At 46.0% G+C, this 17,595-nt stretch overlaps 1 protein-coding gene across 1 annotated transcript in view; it reads right to left on the bottom strand.

Moving 5' to 3' along the window:
- Positions 1 to 17,127, bottom strand: part of PTCHD1 (patched domain containing 1) — a gene marked incomplete at its 3' end in the record, with an annotated part of 32,817 nt that extends 15,690 nt beyond the window's left edge. Inside the window, exons 1-2 of the mRNA XM_082277883.1 lie at positions 16,762 to 17,127; positions 4,011 to 4,671 (exon numbers count right to left, since the gene is read on the bottom strand). Coding sequence (XP_082134009.1) covers positions 4,011 to 4,671; positions 16,762 to 17,112 — 1,012 coding nt within the window. The 5' untranslated portion in view covers positions 17,113 to 17,127. The remainder of the gene's footprint in view (positions 1 to 4,010; positions 4,672 to 16,761) is intronic.
- Positions 17,128 to 17,595: the final 468 nt, after the last annotated feature.

The following is a 17,595-nucleotide window of genomic DNA, read 5'->3' as shown; positions in this document are numbered from 1 at the left end:
GGCGAAGAACAGTTCCCAGTTTGAGCTGACAAGATATCCCAGAGAAAAGAGTGGCTGCAGCCAGCCTGCCCTCTGCTGCCTCACCCCACAGCCCCTCAGTGGGGTTCAGGCCAGCCCCAGCCATGGCCACTTGCCTGCCTCTTGCAGCTGGGCCTCCAGTCACCAAAGGGAACCTTCATTCTTTTAGTATCTGCTGGAGAAGGGGGTATCTGGCACATCCCTCCTGGCTTCCGTTTTTGCCATTGAGTTAGAAACCAGGGACGGCAAAAAAGAAACCTGCCCCAACATAAAATTTGTCACAGTAGTGACACACTATGTAGAATCATCTTTTGTAAGCTAAGTTACAGTAATCTGCCTTAATTAAAAAGTAAAATAAATTAGAACAAACTACCATGATTAAAACCAAAGTATGAAGTGTTTAAACTGGCATGTCATATTTAACAGGTGGAGTAGGCAAAAGATATTCCTGCCGACAATTACACAGCCTGAGCTTAAGACTGTAATTTGGTAAGTCATGGTACTTTAGTAACTTTAAATTCCCTGTTGGTGTTAAAGCTGAGGATTCAACATCTACAGAGGCTGGTACCCTTCACTGTAGCTTGTTTGTTCTTGGAAATGGCTGATGAATAAGGGATGTCAAAGAAAACAGGATGAATGAAAGAGGTATTACAAAGCACTTGGATCAGACTATTTTCCAGACACACTGCCTATATTTTTAGAATGGGCTTGTGACTGGACAACCTATTCAGAAAGTAATTCTTGAAAATATGAAAAGGTTGATAATTGTAAAACATTGCTGACCAGCTAATACATCCTGGAATGGCAGTGATGGTCTCCAGATAAACTTATTGAAGAGAAATGGTGTGAGATAAACAAGCTATAATTCAGCAAGGACAAGGGCAAACTTCTACGTGTTGTTTGGAATAAATGACTGTGAAAACAGGGTAGAAAATGACATGAAGGATCTGTGAATTACCATATACCACCAACCAAATGCCAACCATTTCACACAGCTGAGAAAAAAATGAATGACATATGGCGATGTATGAACAGCAGTGCCATATGCAAGATGTGAAAAATCATCCTCCTACTCTCCGTGCTGCTGAAAGCCTCAGTCTGAATCCTGTGTCTGGATTTAGGCACCACACTCCACAGAAGATGTGGTGGAATGGTCAAAAGTAAGAAGAGTGCTGGAAGTCTGGTAAACATAGTCTGAGGCAAGCTGCAATGAAAAGGAAGAGGACTGGGCAAGTGAGAGTGGTCCCAAATATACAAAGAAAAAGAAAATAAATTATTTTCCAGATGCAGTGGATAAATAAGGAGGACAGCTAGGTTGCAAAAGGGGGAACTCAGGTTAGACATGATGCAAATGCTGTAGTGGTTGTGCAGTGAAACACAGGAGGAAGCAGTCCAAGGAGGAGACAAAGTGCATGATGAAAACTATCTGTTATGAAAGATGTAATCTCATCCTGTGTCAAATGATGTCTGGAGAGTGTCCCCCCGCCTCCGCAACGCTGATGAAAAGTTAAAAATCCTCAGCTGCTATAAACCAGGGAAACTTCATTAATGATGTATACCAGTAAAGGGGCCTCGCCTGAAACATGTCCAGTGTAATCATTTTTTCTATCTCATTTTTGCTTTTAGCCATGAGATTATGAGTAATAGATACAGGGCTGCATCGTTAGCCAGAAATCCTTTCGCTTTCTAAAGGTCAGTTAATCTATGATCTAATCTGACGCTCACTGAAATTAAGCGGAAGCAGTTCAGCGGGCTATGACGGAGGGTTCTTAGTATCTCACCCTTCAGTTGCCTCAGCTTAAAACATCCTCTATAAGCAAAACAACATCTAGGTATGAAAGACATTTCAAAATTCATGCTGAATCTTTCTGTTGTAATTCAGGAAAAAAAAAAGGCCAATCTGCCTTTCTAGCTATCTGCCAGTTTAAAACAGTTCTCATTAAGAACTCCAAAATGCCTTCAGTGCCTTCTGTTCACCTGTTGATATTCCCATCCCTTGGGAGATTTTATGAAGCTGAGAAGCGGGCAAGATTCACATGAACTTGGCTGCTATATCTTGGCTTGTTCACAGTGGGAGTTGAGCTGCCCTTTTAAGAGTGGAATACTTCAACCAAGCAAGACCAAAAAAAAAAAACAAACCCAAAAAACCCCACACTCAGGAAAAAGAAGAAAAAGGAAAAGAAAAGCAGAGTTGACTATACAGCTTGGCACTTAAAGGAACACTAAAACAGATATGTGAAACTTTTCATAGTTATCTGTAAGTCTTTGAGGATTTCAAGTCTCAGCATTGTCACGACTCGTAAATTAAAGATCTGAAAGGTTGTCCCAGTGAGCAGATATTTGATCCCTAAACAAAGCTAGTATTTCATATTTTTGAGTCGCTTTCCCCATGTACTTTCACTTCGTATGTCTGGAATTCAGACTGCTTTTCTGCTACTCTTGTAACACATCTGAAAATCCCCTCCTATCTAAAGCTACACTTAATATACACTACTTAATTTGAGGAATTGAATTTTATAATACATGAACAGGCATTAAAACCCACCAAAGAAACCAGAGACTCAGGTCAGAAAGACACCCTTCTTTTGACTCTGACTTTCTTGTGCTGCATTTCCTCTAGATTACAATGTAGTTTAACTTTCATGGATGTCATCTGAAAATGACAGCCGATGTAATGTAGCTGAATTCTGTTTGTCACTGAATATATTCTGTATGTTAACTGGTAGTGTGATGCACTGAAGCATAGCCTTTAATTAAAGTGCAACAATACCACAGTGCTACAGCACTACAGTACCACCACAGCACAGGAATCTGGTGCTGGATATAAAAATAGCTGTGCTCAAAACGTGCCATATCACTAGATGATGTGACTAAGTCAGTGGAGACACTCACACTTGAAACCTGAAGTATTACTGAACACTGATTTTCAGCCGGGGAAGCTGTGATCAAATCAATGCATGTATTATTCTCCACAAATGAATAATGGCGTGAACAAGGACATATTAAACACCTACAGTGCACAAAGCTTTTCACACTGGTTATGAACCAAATACAAACAAAGAGGCTGTGAACTCTCCAGAGCTCTCATTTTGTCTCCTGTGAAGTCCTCCTGCTTCTTTGGGTACAGTATGCAGCATTCCCACAAACGCCCTGGTGCAGGAGAGGGCTCTGACTTTGGGTTGGGAGCAAGAAGACCACACGTCTGTCCTTCCCCTTCCTACCTTCAAGGAAAACAAACCAAACTAAACTAAAACCACTCCATATCCCACAGTGAGTGAAGGTGGTACAAAACCCAGGGAGATAAAGATGTCTCTGCTGGCACAGGAGCCAGGGAGCAGCCAGTGCTACTTCCCTCCATAACCCTCTGCCGTGGGGTGTGCTGGTGCTGGGCTTGCACATCCGTCCCTGGCCAGGGGTGTCAAAGCTCTCTCCCCCAGGGCTGTGAAACCCTCCCTATGTTTGCTCAGCCAACACAGGGACTTCTGGAGCAATGCAACCCAGAACCAACCACTGCTCTTATCCCACAGGCAGGCACCTGCCAAGCCAGGACAGCACCACTCTGGTCTCCAAAGGAGCCAGCACTCCCTAAATGCCCAACATGGGCAGCCCTATGATTTGCCAGCGCAGCTGATGCTGTCAGTGTTGCATAGGGACCACTGCAAAGGTCTCCCTCCAAAACCAGAATCAAACATCCACAGAGAAGCAGCAGCTGGGCTCCCTCTGTGCAAAAGGCATGGCATTTGCACATCCTTGTTCCTTGCTACTGCACAGGCTCCACATCCCACAGCATTGTGTTACGCCATACTGGAGCCCCAGGCACGATTTTAACATCCAGGCACCATAAAAAGAGTTTCAGAAAAGAGGCAGTGTGGATTTGGCATGGGGCAGTGCTGCAGGGATGAGAGAACAGGAACCATGCAGTGATGCTTCTCAGCTTACTGGGAAATGCGTCAGGGAGGCACAAACACACAAAAGAGAGAGGAGATAGTTACCTAACAGGATGAAGGGGATTCCCAGGAAGGTGGAATTGTATTTCCCACCAGTGAGATTGATGATCCCAGCTGCAGTCAGGGTGGCAAGGGTCACTGTCAGCAATCCCAGAAGGCCAAGCCAGGGTTTGCTGCGGACACAATCCTGCATGGAGCAGCAGAGAATGGCCAAGGTGACCACAAGGACCAAGCTTGTGATCAGGTAGCGTTCTGACACCCTGCTCGTCTTCTGGAAATCCTCCTTCAGCGAAGAAGAAGTGAAAGGATACATTTTGACTTTCCTGTTGGATTTCTGGAAAAGTTCAACAGTGTCACAAAAAATGGATTCCCACTTCTCTGCCACCATGTCATTCAAGGAGTTGATTGCCTGCAAGTAGTAGGTGAGCTGAATGGCTTCCGCAGACTTCACCCGGTCCTTGCTGTGCACAGTAACCCCACCGAGCTGATGCCCATTATACACTTCCCTGCCATCCTTTAAGTGAGTAATCGGGTAAGTGATTGCAAAATTAGTTCGATTAGAAGAACGAGCAGCCTTTAATTCCTCCAGTACATGCACTATGTCGTCCACTATGCATGTCTTGTCATTGTTCAGGATACATATATGGGCAAACGTGTAATTGAAACCAGGTCTTTGAACTTGGATCCTGGTCACTGCAGAGTGCAACTACAAGGGAAAGAGAAATCACACACGTTATTCATCAGTTCATCTCGCACAGCAGCAGCCAGAACGACAGCAGCTCCTCACCGCCGTCCCTTTTCTATTTGATCTAAGCAACAACAACAAAAGTTCCAGTGACTGCAGTATTAATAGCACATATATTGCAGAAAAAAAAAAAGAAACATGCATCCAACCAGCAGTATTATTCCCCTATGTCCTTTGCTGGTAACTCTGGCATAATGTGACTTGCATACGTGCCGCATGCATCTGCTGACTGGCCTCTCTAAATAAGTAAACTCAACAGGTCCAGCGACAGCCCAACCATGTCCAGGGACACTGTCATGCTCAGGATTGCCCAATTACTCTCTCAAGAGATTAACTTGAGGTACAGAAGGCAGAAGAGCACCATGACCAGGTGTGCCACCTGTGCAGGATTCGCCAGCAGCCTGGCAGTGCAGGGGACCAGCACTCGCTCAGAGTAAAGGACAGGCCACAGCTGCATGTCCTACGTATAGAGACTGCTGGCACAGCAGGGAAAAGACAGCTGGCAACAACTGCTTTGCCCTCTTTTCTCCTCCCTCCTTCCCCCATCAAATCCTCAGTAGTCTGGGAACAGGAAGCAATGGCAGAGACAGACACTGGTTTTCTCTTGCTCCCTCTGAGAGGTTCTGTTAACCAGTGAGGGTCCCCTAACTTTAGGGTTTGTAGGTTATTGTTAGGTCTAGCAGCTCTTACTGCATCCTCCTTTTTAAGTTGTTTCTCATCCTTCTGTAATTTGCCATGCCTGAACTCTGACCCCAAAAACATTCAGTTATTTTTGACCATAAGAAAGGCAGAAAAAATTACCATCTCTTCTTGAAAAAATATAGAAAACTCTTGCAACATTTTCTGAATCCATTTTGGTCAACATAGAAGAAACAAGAAATTTAAAATATGGCAAGAGAATAGCCCTAATAGGGTGGGGTTACAATGCTTTTCAAAAATAAAATATTGAGTTTGCTAACATGTATCATTCCTTCTGATGACAAACGCTGTTTAAAGAAATAGAAGAGAGTGTACAGGAGAGCAGCAGAGCTTATACACTCATCTGGGGGCAACGGAAAAAATGCCTAATAACCCTGGCTAACCTCCTGCATCTGTTGAAACTAAACAGCCATAGTGACTTTATTTGCAGCAACCCCCCATCATTTATATGGTACTATGAATCTGATTGTTTTGTGATTACATTGCACAGTCTGTGATGGGTATAAATTAGCTATGTTGCTGCCATTCCCCAGGAAAATGTGACATCATATAGACAAAGATTACAACATTCCTATATTTTCAACTTGTTTCTCTAGCAGCTTGGGGGTGTATTTTTCCACATTTGAGGAGTTTTAATTTTTTTAACAGAAGTAACAGTTCAATACTGATATTAGAAAGATAACTTTGAGAAATGAATTGAACTAACAAATCTTTTCACATTACTGTGAGAACACGATACCTGGCCATGGTGAGAAGCAAAATTTTTCACTGTGGTGGGAGAGCAAATGTAACTGTCTATATGACAGATTAGGGTCTTTTGCACAACTTTCTTCTAAAACAAAACAAATTAAAAGACTTATAGGAACATGACAAAGAAATGAACCTCTATGGGGTTTTCAGTTTGGGGTTGCAAAGCTCTGCTGTTTTGGGGTACAAATTCTAATGTACGTCACTACAGTTGGGCGAAAATTCCCTGCTTTACCAGATCAAAGACAGATATCTGATTTTAATTTTTTTTGCAGTGGAAGCTACTGAATGGTTTTCATTGACAACAGCTATAAAACAAGACGTCACACAAAGAAGCGCAGCTGAGGGAAACCAGGAGGAATAGAAGGAATTTCCTGCCTTTATTACATTCACAATACAACTCCTTCAGAGAGGATCTATGGAGTGACACAACACAGAAGAAACTAAACTGACATGCAACTTTTATCAAACAGTGTGTGTTGCTATTTACCCACCCTGTCTCACTGCAGCATTTGCTTCCTTCCACACCTGAAGCACTTTCTTTTAATATTTAGGTTATAAAATAACTTCATCTATCACAGCTATTACTTCATCTTTAGTGAAAGGCTGAAAGCTCAATGTAATACCTAAAACACTCCTTTCCTCTTGGAAATGATCATTTCAGGCTGAAGAGCCTGTTCTGCAGCAGTGGCCTGGTGTTTCTGAGGCCATGCTGTGCTGGACTGGGTACTGTGTGAGGAGGACCTGCCCACCCCACCTCAGCAATGAGGCTTCATCGGGGAGAGGGATGCAGGCAGACAGCTCTGTGTCCTGGCATATCCTGGCAGCTGAGCAGCCCCCAGAGCTGGCTGCAAGCTCGTGCAGTTTAGAGCAGCTATGAGATATATCCTGAGCTTTGCCAGTGGCCACAATGCTTGGTCTCAAATCGGCGGTAAGCAGCCAAAAAAGAGGAAAACTTGCCATTCCCTCCATCCCAACAAAGTATGCTGAAAACTGTACCAGCATGCCCAAGAATTCAGCACTGGGAATCCTGACCCAGACTTTCTTCTCAAGACAAACACATCAATTTATCTGCACTTTTTTCAGACCTGATGCTAGGAAAGCCCTCTGCTGCCTTGGTGCAGGGCAGGGGTGTGCTGCAGCATGGCTGCAGGCTCTCTCTCCTTTCTCCCTTTGCTTGCCTGTGGCAGCCTGTGAGCCACAGATGCTGCCTCTTCCCTGATGAGAGCTTCAGTCCCATGGCACTCTCCTTTCTGCTGCCACACTGGGAATTCAGCTGCAGCCACACAGATTTTTCCACTCGCATCTGGAACCCACACTCATAACCCTGGGTGACTGGTTTCCACAGAAAACAGAAGCTCCAAGAGCTTACAAGGGAACATCCTGTGAGTTCAAAGGATTGCACAGCCTGCCGTTTGGCTTGCCTATGTTACACCAGGAGGTCCTCCAGGAAACTTCAGTCTGATGGTGAGGGCTGTTGTGTGATGGGGACAACATTAGCAATATGCTAATGCACAATGCATATTGCACTCCTCGGTGCAGAGGGTTGTAATAGCAAGTACCCATACTTGGAATAAACCTGGCACCTAGTTCTGGGACAAATGACTGACTACCAGAGCCTCACTTATCCAGCTGTTCTTATCCTTACTGATCCTATTGGGAGAAAGGGAAATTTAAAGGAATAACAAAAGCTGAATGAATGGTTTTTCTTGAAGGGAGACATGCACTGCTTGCTCATCACTCCCAGCTTTTTCAGCTAGCTAACAGTGCAAGGAACCAAAAATCAGTTTACTGCTGAGATGCCAGAGCATTGCAGCATGAGAACTGCACAGCACCACCTAAGCTCCCTCACCACGGTGGCACATGGTCCTTGAAAGTGTTCAGACATGAAATAATAACTTCCACCTCTGCCTTTCGCCATTGTTTAAACAGTGACCATTCCTTGGACTTCCCCTCTACCTTCTGAAAATGGTGTTTTATGTGTGTCCTGCACAACATTAAGAGACTTCTGGAACAGTGTTTTCCTTTAGTCTTTAGTAATTTGCATTTGGTAACATCTTGGTCTTTGCTTACTTTAAGTCCCATGCTCACTTAGTTATTTATTTTAGACAGAGAGGAAAGATGGCTTCAACCAGGAGACAAATCCCTTTTGGCAAATACCTCCAGGTGAGGGTTGTACTGGTCTCACACCTCCACATCAAGCCATGTTTAAGCCTGTGGCACAGCTGACAGATGGGAGGTGGTGAAATCGCACTGTCCCACCAGCTGGTTCTGTCCAGGAGGAGACGCCAGGAAGCAAAAATCATTTCATTTATCCTGGGCTAAGCCATTTGCACCAAGGCCTCAGGGAGCCATGGCTGTAAATTCTTCAAGCTGTTTTATTTTTGCCAGTCCTCCTACTTCTGCCACCAGCACAGGAAGACAGACGCTGGGAACCAGAGCCCTGCAGTAGGGTCAGTTTGGGTGCCCTGGGATGGCCAAGTCCCACACCGGGCTCTATGAGACAGCTCTCGACTGCACAGAGCTTGGCACAATTTTCAGCAGTGGCATCAAAGCTGTGCCTGGAGGCAAAACGGTTGTACTTGGACATGTATGGTCAGGACAGAAAGGAAAACTAGTTTTCATTCTTAAGTCCCTGCAAAAGATGCAGAAAGCTACAAGAAGGGGTGAGAAAAACTTGTACGCCTTTGCTTTGTTGAGGAATCCTTTCTTTCATTCAGAAGTGAGCAGGTATTACCAGAATTTTGTTAATTTAATCAGGTAACAAAGAAGTCTGCAGCCTCCCTGTGAAGGAAACAGATCCCATCCCAGCAGGGATGGGTTAGAAACTGCTGATTCATCTGCAAAATGGTCCAATCCCAGAAATCCTTTAAGCTCACATTACACAATCTCCTATCCCAATCAAATCTCTGGGCAAAGAGGATGAGGACCCAGCCACCAGTGTCCCACTTGGGTCTCACCTTGCTGGTGGCACAGCTTTGCTCCCAGGGAAATGCCACTGTGACAACGACAGCAACATGCAATGGGACCCTTCAGTCTTTGACAAGCTCCCATGCCCAGCTCATGAAAACACATCCTGACTCTCTTGGAAGCTGGGTCAGTCACAGACACCATTTTTAACCACAAGGATGTGTACAACTACCTCCTGCTCATCATATATACCTCAAAAACATGTTTGGTTTTGCTGCTGAGTGGTGACATGTGGTGTTTATAAGGGACATCACTCATCGTAAGGACTCAGCTGTACTTTGTACTTGACATACAGTTGATGAATGGCCAATAAGACAAAACTAGCTGGATATATGGATGTCCTCTTGCACTGCAAATGATCTGGAACACACATGTTTTACTCTCAGGAGCATCATCTTTGCAAAGCCATATTACTTTGTTGTTGCTGCTATTATTTGCCTTATTTGGTCTTGCAGTCTCCATCTGATGGTTCAAATTCAACATTAGCTTCGCTCCTCAGTGTTGCCACTCTTAGAATTTTTTTTGCTGTCATTTTCACCAAGTTTGTTTTTTCCGTGAGTCCTGGAGCCTGAAGGATTGTGATTTTTTTCTTTTAGTCTCAGCTTTCATTAAAAAAAAAATTAAAAAAAAGTAAAGAAATGTCTGATCTTGTGGTTATGGAGGAAAGACTGAGAAGGCTCTGAACTCATTATCTATTACTGTTTAAAATTTTATCACTGTTTTGGGTTCAAGACTCAAAAACTAGAAAGCAGGATGAAGACAATAATTTTAAATATACACTTCATTTTTATGAGAAGCTGGTTTACTCTTTTAGTAATTTTTGCAGGTAACTTGTGCCAAGGAAAATGAAGATGAGAAAATGCCTTTAATGGACAGCAATAAATTTCTCCACTTTTCCTATGATCTCAGTAATCTCTGGCATTTCATACCTTTGCAGTGTACTTTTTTATTTACGTCAAGAGGTGGCCTCAGTCAAAACGTAAAAAGGTTATGAGAGAGAAAAGACTTGCACAGCTTCCAGCTTAATTTACAAAAAAACCCCGCCATGGGTTCTGCAGACATCGGCTGAATTAAACTTTCAAGAGTGTATTTTCATCAGAAGGTGCTGAGGGGGAGGGCAAGGGAGCCCATGGCCCGGGCTGTGCCCTGCTGTCAGTCTGAGACTGCGGGTGCAGGGCAGAGGTTCAAAGGGGGTGGTGGGCAGTGGCCCCCTGACCATACGAGCCTAGCGAGGGATGACGAGCGTGCACCAAGCCAAGAGATTCTAATGGCTTGGGATAAACATTAGAAGTCACAGCTGGAGAGCACGCAGTGAGGATCACTATGAGTAGCTTGGCTCTTTTTCTCAGTCCTACAATCAGGTTTCCTGAAGAGATGCTAAGATACTAATTATGCACAGGATTTATTTTTGCGACTAATTTTTTTAGCTGTCCAAACCACAGTGATTTATATTTTCTCCAAACAATTTTCATAAAAATAAAATCTAAAAATTGTTCCAACTACAAGTTATCAACTGAGGGACAACTATTAGTGCTCGAAGCGGCAGATGTGCGTGAATTTACATTTCCATTTGTCCTCTTGGTAGCTACAGAAAATCACTAGATATGATTTTTCTTCTCTAACCTGAAGTGGAGAAGCGTTTTTAATCAATACCATCTTAATTCTGACAATCACCTTGTAAATCTGCCTGAATTTGTTCACACGAGAGAAGCTCACTCTCTTTTTTGGGATGACTGCTGCTAGAGGACAGGACACCTGGGCAGCAGAAACCTCTGCACAGTCTGGTGTGCAGCAAATGAGATAAATTTTTTGTGATGGGGAAAAAACAATAAAACTTCACTCCTGTGTCTTCCACCACCGGTGGCTCTCCTCATGCACCTCAGATGCCTCCATGAACACCCTTACATCCTTATACTGCTTTTCAGGGGGCTCTTGCCAAGAGCTCCTCCAGCAGAAGGCTGAGGAACAACCCCTTCTGCACTGCAGGGAAAACTTAATAGCTGCAAGTTCACAGATGAGGGTGTTAATTAACAACTCGGCTCCTCCTTCTATCTTCCAACAGGAGAGAGGGGGTTCTCTTGCTGTAAACCCCAACTTAAAGGCAGGGCCTTGTCACAGCTTTTGGGAAGTACAAATGTGGTCAGTGGGGAGCCCCGGCAGCTCTCCCTGAGCCCTGTGGCACTGCCTGGGGGTGGCCTGGCCTCGGTGGCTTTGACGCACAGATGTCCCTGGCTTCCGATGCCTGCCCTGCTCACTTGTGTGCTCTCCCTGAGGGGTGATGCCCCCAGCACACACAATGCATTCAGCCACCTATTGAAAACACCTGTCCTCCATGTGTTCTGTTTGTTAGAGGGGAAGCAAAATTTGACCTTCCAAGGCAGGAAAGGCAAGGCAACACGGGATGCTGGGCATTCCGAGCACTGGCTGCTCAGCCGGCAGCAGCACAGGGTTTGTAGGGAGCATCACACCACAGAGTGAAAAAGGAGGGAGAGCAGAAGGGCCCTGTCCCAGCAGGTGCTACTGGAGCAGGGCAGGGGTGTGGTGGGCACCAGTGAGATGCAGTCATCCTCCCAGGAACAGGCAACTTTAGGACTTCTGCTCCAGGCTCTGACCAGTGCCTGTGGAAGAGACCAAACCCTCTTGCCTGCAGGAATCACGCAGAGGAGCTGCTGCTGCAGACACCGGGAGCTCAGGGGGGTTTCTGCACACACTTCCACACTGTCCTTGCAACGTGCTATTTACCTTCCCTCTTCCCTGGCTGAGCCCGGATCTTACCTGCGTATCTTAATTCTCATCTGTTTTCACATAAGATACATTTTAGCCCTGCAGCATTGTGCTGCTATGACAACAGGCTTGCACTTCTGCTGCTTTCACACCCTTGTTTTTCTTGTATTAGGACTCTTCCCCTCATCTTACAGCCTTGCTCTAAAGACATGACTTCATCCTTTGTTTTGTTTTCAGCAGAATGCACTGTACGTTCTATTGACGGTTTCCCGAGAAGTGTTTTTAGTGCCTGAGCTACCCATAGAAGGTGGGAGACCTACTACATCCATTGCTAGATCCACAGCTGACTGCCTGTGTCCAGGCATTCAGAAGTAGCGAAAAGTTTCTAAAAAAAGGGTGCTTTGCGTTACTCAGGATCGCAACAGACCCAGCTTTTGGCTCCGCAGAACAACCACAACCCATTTCCACTGACTTTGGAAATAATGGTTTAAGCGTGCCATGTTTGTACAGCAGAGCAATTGGGAATACCACAGACAAGGGAACGTGGTTATTTCTAAAGATGGTTGTTTCCTCCACGAATTTCCTCACATGTACAAAGTAAGTGAGGAAATCCGTGAGGACCGTAGACAGAGCGTGCCAAAACACACGTTAACAGGAACAGAATAATTAAGGAGCAGAAAGAGGAACTAAAACCCCAACAAATATGAGGTCTGCAAGATTTTGAAGCTAAACTGTTTTATTCTGCAATAATCAGAAGTTATAAAGTTCTTAAATAAATGTGTCTTTAAACAGAAATACCCAATTTTACTTTGTGTGCACAAATACATATTTAGTCAGTTATCTAGATTGATTAATGGCCAGTTTATATTAGAGGAGCAATGTATAAGCACTTCTAAAAATTTGTAGTTAGTAAAGGTTTCTTTAAGAAAAAAAACCCTGTCATCTACAGATTTTTATAGAAGCAAACTGCAAATACAATCCCCTTCAGTAAGGCATGTTACATTTCAATCCCTTTTCATCTTTATGTCTTGAAATCTTAAGTAGAGTTTTTGCCACAAAAATATTAGTACTATGTTATTAACACAGTAATGGAAATGGAAGAGAGAATATTTTTCTGCGAGAAAGGGGAAATCTTTAATTAAAAAAAGTCTTTAGTATAATGCAGTTAACTCACTGTAAGCATAAAGCAATAAACAGACTCAAAAGGATCAGTGTCTCAAATTCTGTCCAAGTTAGAACATATTTTCTGAGGTTCAAAAATCTGTCTAGGTCTGTATTCCCAGTAAGTCTGTATGACTTTAACCTAACAAGTATCTTGCTGCAAGTGAAAATATCACCATGAAATGGTAGGGGGGCTGTTCTAACACTATTTTTAGGTGGGATTCTAGGTTTTCTTAGACAAATTCTACAGACTTCATATAATCACCTGAACCTCTGCATGATGGTCCACACCAAATATCCCAATTATTTTTGCTTTTCTAAGCACTTATTGGAAATACAGGGGTAAAAGCACACTTTCTTCAATTAGATGTTTTATCTCCTACCTCTCTCTTGAAAGACAAATTTTGAGGAAGAAAAATCCTGCACACCAACAGCACAGGATGCCAGCTCCCTATGCTCAGCTATAGAGCAGGTATTGCAGCAAGTAAAATTTCATTATTGTCCTCCCACGATATCTCAGTCTCAGGATGCATCTCTCCCATATCTGAGATTCTACCAAGGCTTTTTATTGGAACAACTATTCAAAACCAGAGATTCAGGATATGTTCAGATTTCCCCCTTCTGCAAGTGACTATGGCAGCTGGAAATGCAATGCTGGGATGGCAGGCCTAGAATGGTGTAAGCACTTATGGGGAGCTATGGCAACTACGAGATTTACACAAATATAAGAAATGAAAGAGTACTCGGCCTCATCTCCAAATCAAAACTATTCCGTAAGGCAGCCACACACCTCTCTGCTAATGAGGAGAGACCCTGTGTGGAGCAGCTTGTGCGTCCAGCAAGACCTGGGGCTGTCCTGGGAGCAGCCAGTGTCACGCTGGCAGATGTGCGCTGACAGCGGGAGCCCTTCAGCAGCTCCTGCTCTGGGAGTGCTGCCTGAGCCCTGGGCTGAGACAATTCTGAGGCTGAGCCCTGCCCAGAGTCCCTTCCCAGCCAGCAACAAGGTATCGTGCAGTACTGGCAACAGTGACTTTCTCGGCTAATAACGTGCCCTGAGGAACTGCACTAAGCTAACCAGACTGTTCTAGAGAACTCACAAGAAGAGTTATTTCATTGAATGATGAACTGATTTGGATGTTAGACTGATTAACTTTTGACACTACCATCTATGCTTCAGTTTTGATCACTCAGAGCCCAAAACTTCGTATCCCTTTACTAAGGGACAATAACAGAAGCTGACTTCTTCCTCTCCCTAAATAGGGGAAATCTCCTTCCCCTTGGCACATGACTAAGGAAGCTTTAGCTGCTCAAGGCTCATTCTCTTCCTTCTTTGGCAGATGAACTGGGATATGGCAGGTAAGGAAACCAAGAAGATGTGCTCTAGCAGGAGCCAGCATCTGCCTGGGGCAACCATCCTCCTGTGTCTCCCATCCTCCTGCTTGTGGGTGGAGATGCAGCAACAGTCATGTGGGAGGAGCCAGCATCCGACCTGACACTTGCTCTAACGCAAAACCTCTCCCTTGGGGAGGTCATCCTCCAGAAAAGAAAAGATAAGCAAAGGTGCCATGTAGGTTCTCTGCCCTGACTGTGCCTACACGGCAACTTCAGAAATGTGAGTGGGATTTACTCTACGGTTTCACCCAGGACACTTATTTACAAGCACAGTCCTTTGAGTTGGTTGGCTCTGGACTGCAGCTGGGGCTGCCTTTGCTCCCTTCTCTCCTTCATGCAACTGAATGTGTATAGGAAAACCTTGATGGCCACCTTTTTCTTTCTCCTTCCCTTGGTGGGCCCTGTTAACACAAAATAATGTAGCCCTGCATCACCACAGGTATAACAATATTTGGAACTAGGAGCACTCCCTCCTGTTTTGCTGTTCTTTGACCCATGGGGCCATCCACAAGGTTGGACAGGCAGCTGCCTGAGCCTGCCTTTGCCCACAAACAGAAACATAATCAGGACAAGGCACTTAATCTATTCTACACAAAGCATATTGGAATTAAGTAGATAAGTAAAGAGTTGGACATAATGCATCAGATATGCCTGACAACATCTAAACAATCAAATGGCAATGATGTTCATTATCTCACTAAAAGAAAAATAATAATTTTGTTAGTGAATTCTGTCTATTAAAAATGAAGCTGTGTTAAATACTGACAGAACTTTCTAAGTTATACCTCTTTTGCTGATGTGATAAATCTTATGCAGAAGTTTGCTTGCGGAAAGATTCAGAGTACCATTTATTTGTGTGTCACTCTGCTATTGATAAAACTACACATCTCTAGAGAAAGCAGTACATAGAAAAAAATCCATTATTATTCTATGACTGAGTAAATGTGCACATACTGGATGCAAATGCAATTCACAGTACAAGAAAATGAAGGAATGACAATCGTTTCTCTGGAGTTTTCTCATTTGCCAGTAACATTGCTGTTACTGTACTTAGTGAGTCGACACTCATTAAATGTTTGCTCATTACTGTTGGGTAATATGTCAAAAAGAAAACAGAAAATACTGAGTGGCTCTGTACCACAGTTCTATATGTGCCTACAGTGGAAATAAAATACAAATAAATTCACTGTAACAGTTATTTCACTGTTTAGTAAAGAGGTCTCCCTGAAGTCTCTTACAATAGTGTTTGCATCTGTTTTTTCATTTTAGAAGAGACACTCCTTGAAGTGATTAAGGATAATTAACATTGGCTTTTATATGGGCTGACAGTTTGACATTCGGGGGAAAAAAAAGCAGTGCTGAAATCTTCTGGGCTTCCACAAGGTAACAGCAAAAATGTGCAGGATTGAGCTAGCCACACCTCTGGTTATTTCCAAATGTGCCTTTCCTTTTTCCTGAGTGAACTTGGCCCTCTTAACATTCAGTTTTTGCATCTATCCTCCTTGTTTTTCTTTCCAAAATTGTTCAAAACTACTGGGGTATGAACTAGCACACCAGCTTCAAGAAACGGAGGTTTCCGACATGTTATGATATATGGTATGGTGAGATGTCCTGTCACTTTGTGGCTCGCACGCTCTGTGCTGCTCAAGTGGGAAGATGCTGCCCGCTCTAACTTGAACCGGCAGCACAGGCTGCACCATGCCTGCAATCTAGAGCTGGGCTGGATTTTCTCTTCATCTATGAAACCGGTGGTGGTGGTGGGCTGGGAGCGGAGGGGAAAAAAACACTACCCACTAAAAATAAGCTGCTGAGTTATGTCATTTGCCTTGATGAGCAGTGAGAAGGTGGTTTTGTGCTACCCCTCTCCATGCAGAAGTGCAGTCCAGACACAGCAGCAGCCCCCCAAACCATTCCTGGCAGCCTGACTGGTACCTAACTGTTTTTTAAGTTTGAGTTTATCAAAGCCCGAGACGCCTTAAGCCGGGAGCACAACTGCCACGCGAGTAGAGACACCGAAAAATTATTTAAGCTAGTCAGACTGCCCTTCTCGCTCACCCAAAGCGAATACAAGCAAAACGGGGAAAAACCAAAAAGATGAGGGGGGGGAAAAAAAAAAAAAAGGAGGAAGAGAGCGGAGCCTGCGGCGCTGGCGGGGAGCGCGGTGCCGGCTCCCCGCGGCGGGCTGGCGTCCCAACTGTTGCAGGGAGGTGACCGGGGAGCTGCGGTGGCAGCGCCCGTGCCGGGCGGGCAGAGCACGGCATGCGCGGGCGGGTCCGTGCCGGCGGGCAGGTGCGGGGAGCGGGGCGCCGAGCCAGACGGGGTGGCGATGCTCGGGGCCGGGGGACCCGCCGGGGTTACCTTGAGGATGAGATCGGTGTGGTGCTGGTCCAGCATATTGGCCTTGCGGAAGGAGGTGATGATCACCCGGCCGTACCTCCCAGGCGTCTGCAGGTCAGAGTAGAGCCGGTGCTTGGAGCGGTTCACCGGGAAGAGGCTGTCCACCAGGTTCCTCTCGATCTTGGCCAAGCTGTGCGTGGGGGCCAGGAGGTGCTCCACGCTCTCCTCCACCTGGTAGCGGCTGAAGCTGGCGCCCAGCAGGATGGAGATGAGAACGGGCGCCGAGGCGAAGAACACCGGGTGGCTGGCGACGAAGTGGCCGAGCCGGGAGAAGGACGTCCCCAGCCCCCTGTGCAAGACCTGCCGCAACATCCTAGTGCGGAGGGCGCGCAGGAGAGCGAGCGCCGCGCCGGGGCCCCCGCAGCTCCCCCACGGCCCCCGCAAGACCATGGGGCAGCCCCGCCGGGCGCCGCCTCCCCGCCGGCCGCGGCTGCGGGGGGCCGGGGGCCGCCGCCGCGCGTGTGCGTGTGTGTGCGGTGTGTGTGCGCGCCCGCCCGCCCGTGTGCGTGCGCGGGGCGGCTCGGGCGCCCGTCCTCCCGCAACGCCGCCGTGCCCGAGAGGAGTTTCCCAGCCCCTCGGTGCCTGACTTGCCAACCCGCCGCCCCTCGCCGCGGAGCGGCGGCGCGGACTGCCGGGGGCTGGGGGGGGGCAGCCCCGCCGCCGCCCCGCCGCGGGAAGGGGAAGGGGCAAGCGCCGCTCCCCGCCCCCGCCGCGGAGTTTGCGCGGGAGCGGGGCTGCCCGCAGACTGCTGACTAATCCCCCGGCCGCGGCAGGCGAGGCGAGGTGGGGCGGGCG

The sequence above is a fragment of the Coloeus monedula genome (genome assembly GCF_965178545.1).
Source record: "Coloeus monedula genome assembly, chromosome: 3".
NCBI classification, from domain to species: Eukaryota; Metazoa; Chordata; class Aves; order Passeriformes; family Corvidae; genus Coloeus; species Coloeus monedula.
Note: the sequence above shows the minus strand (reverse complement) of the source record. Positions and strands in the feature narration are given on the sequence as shown.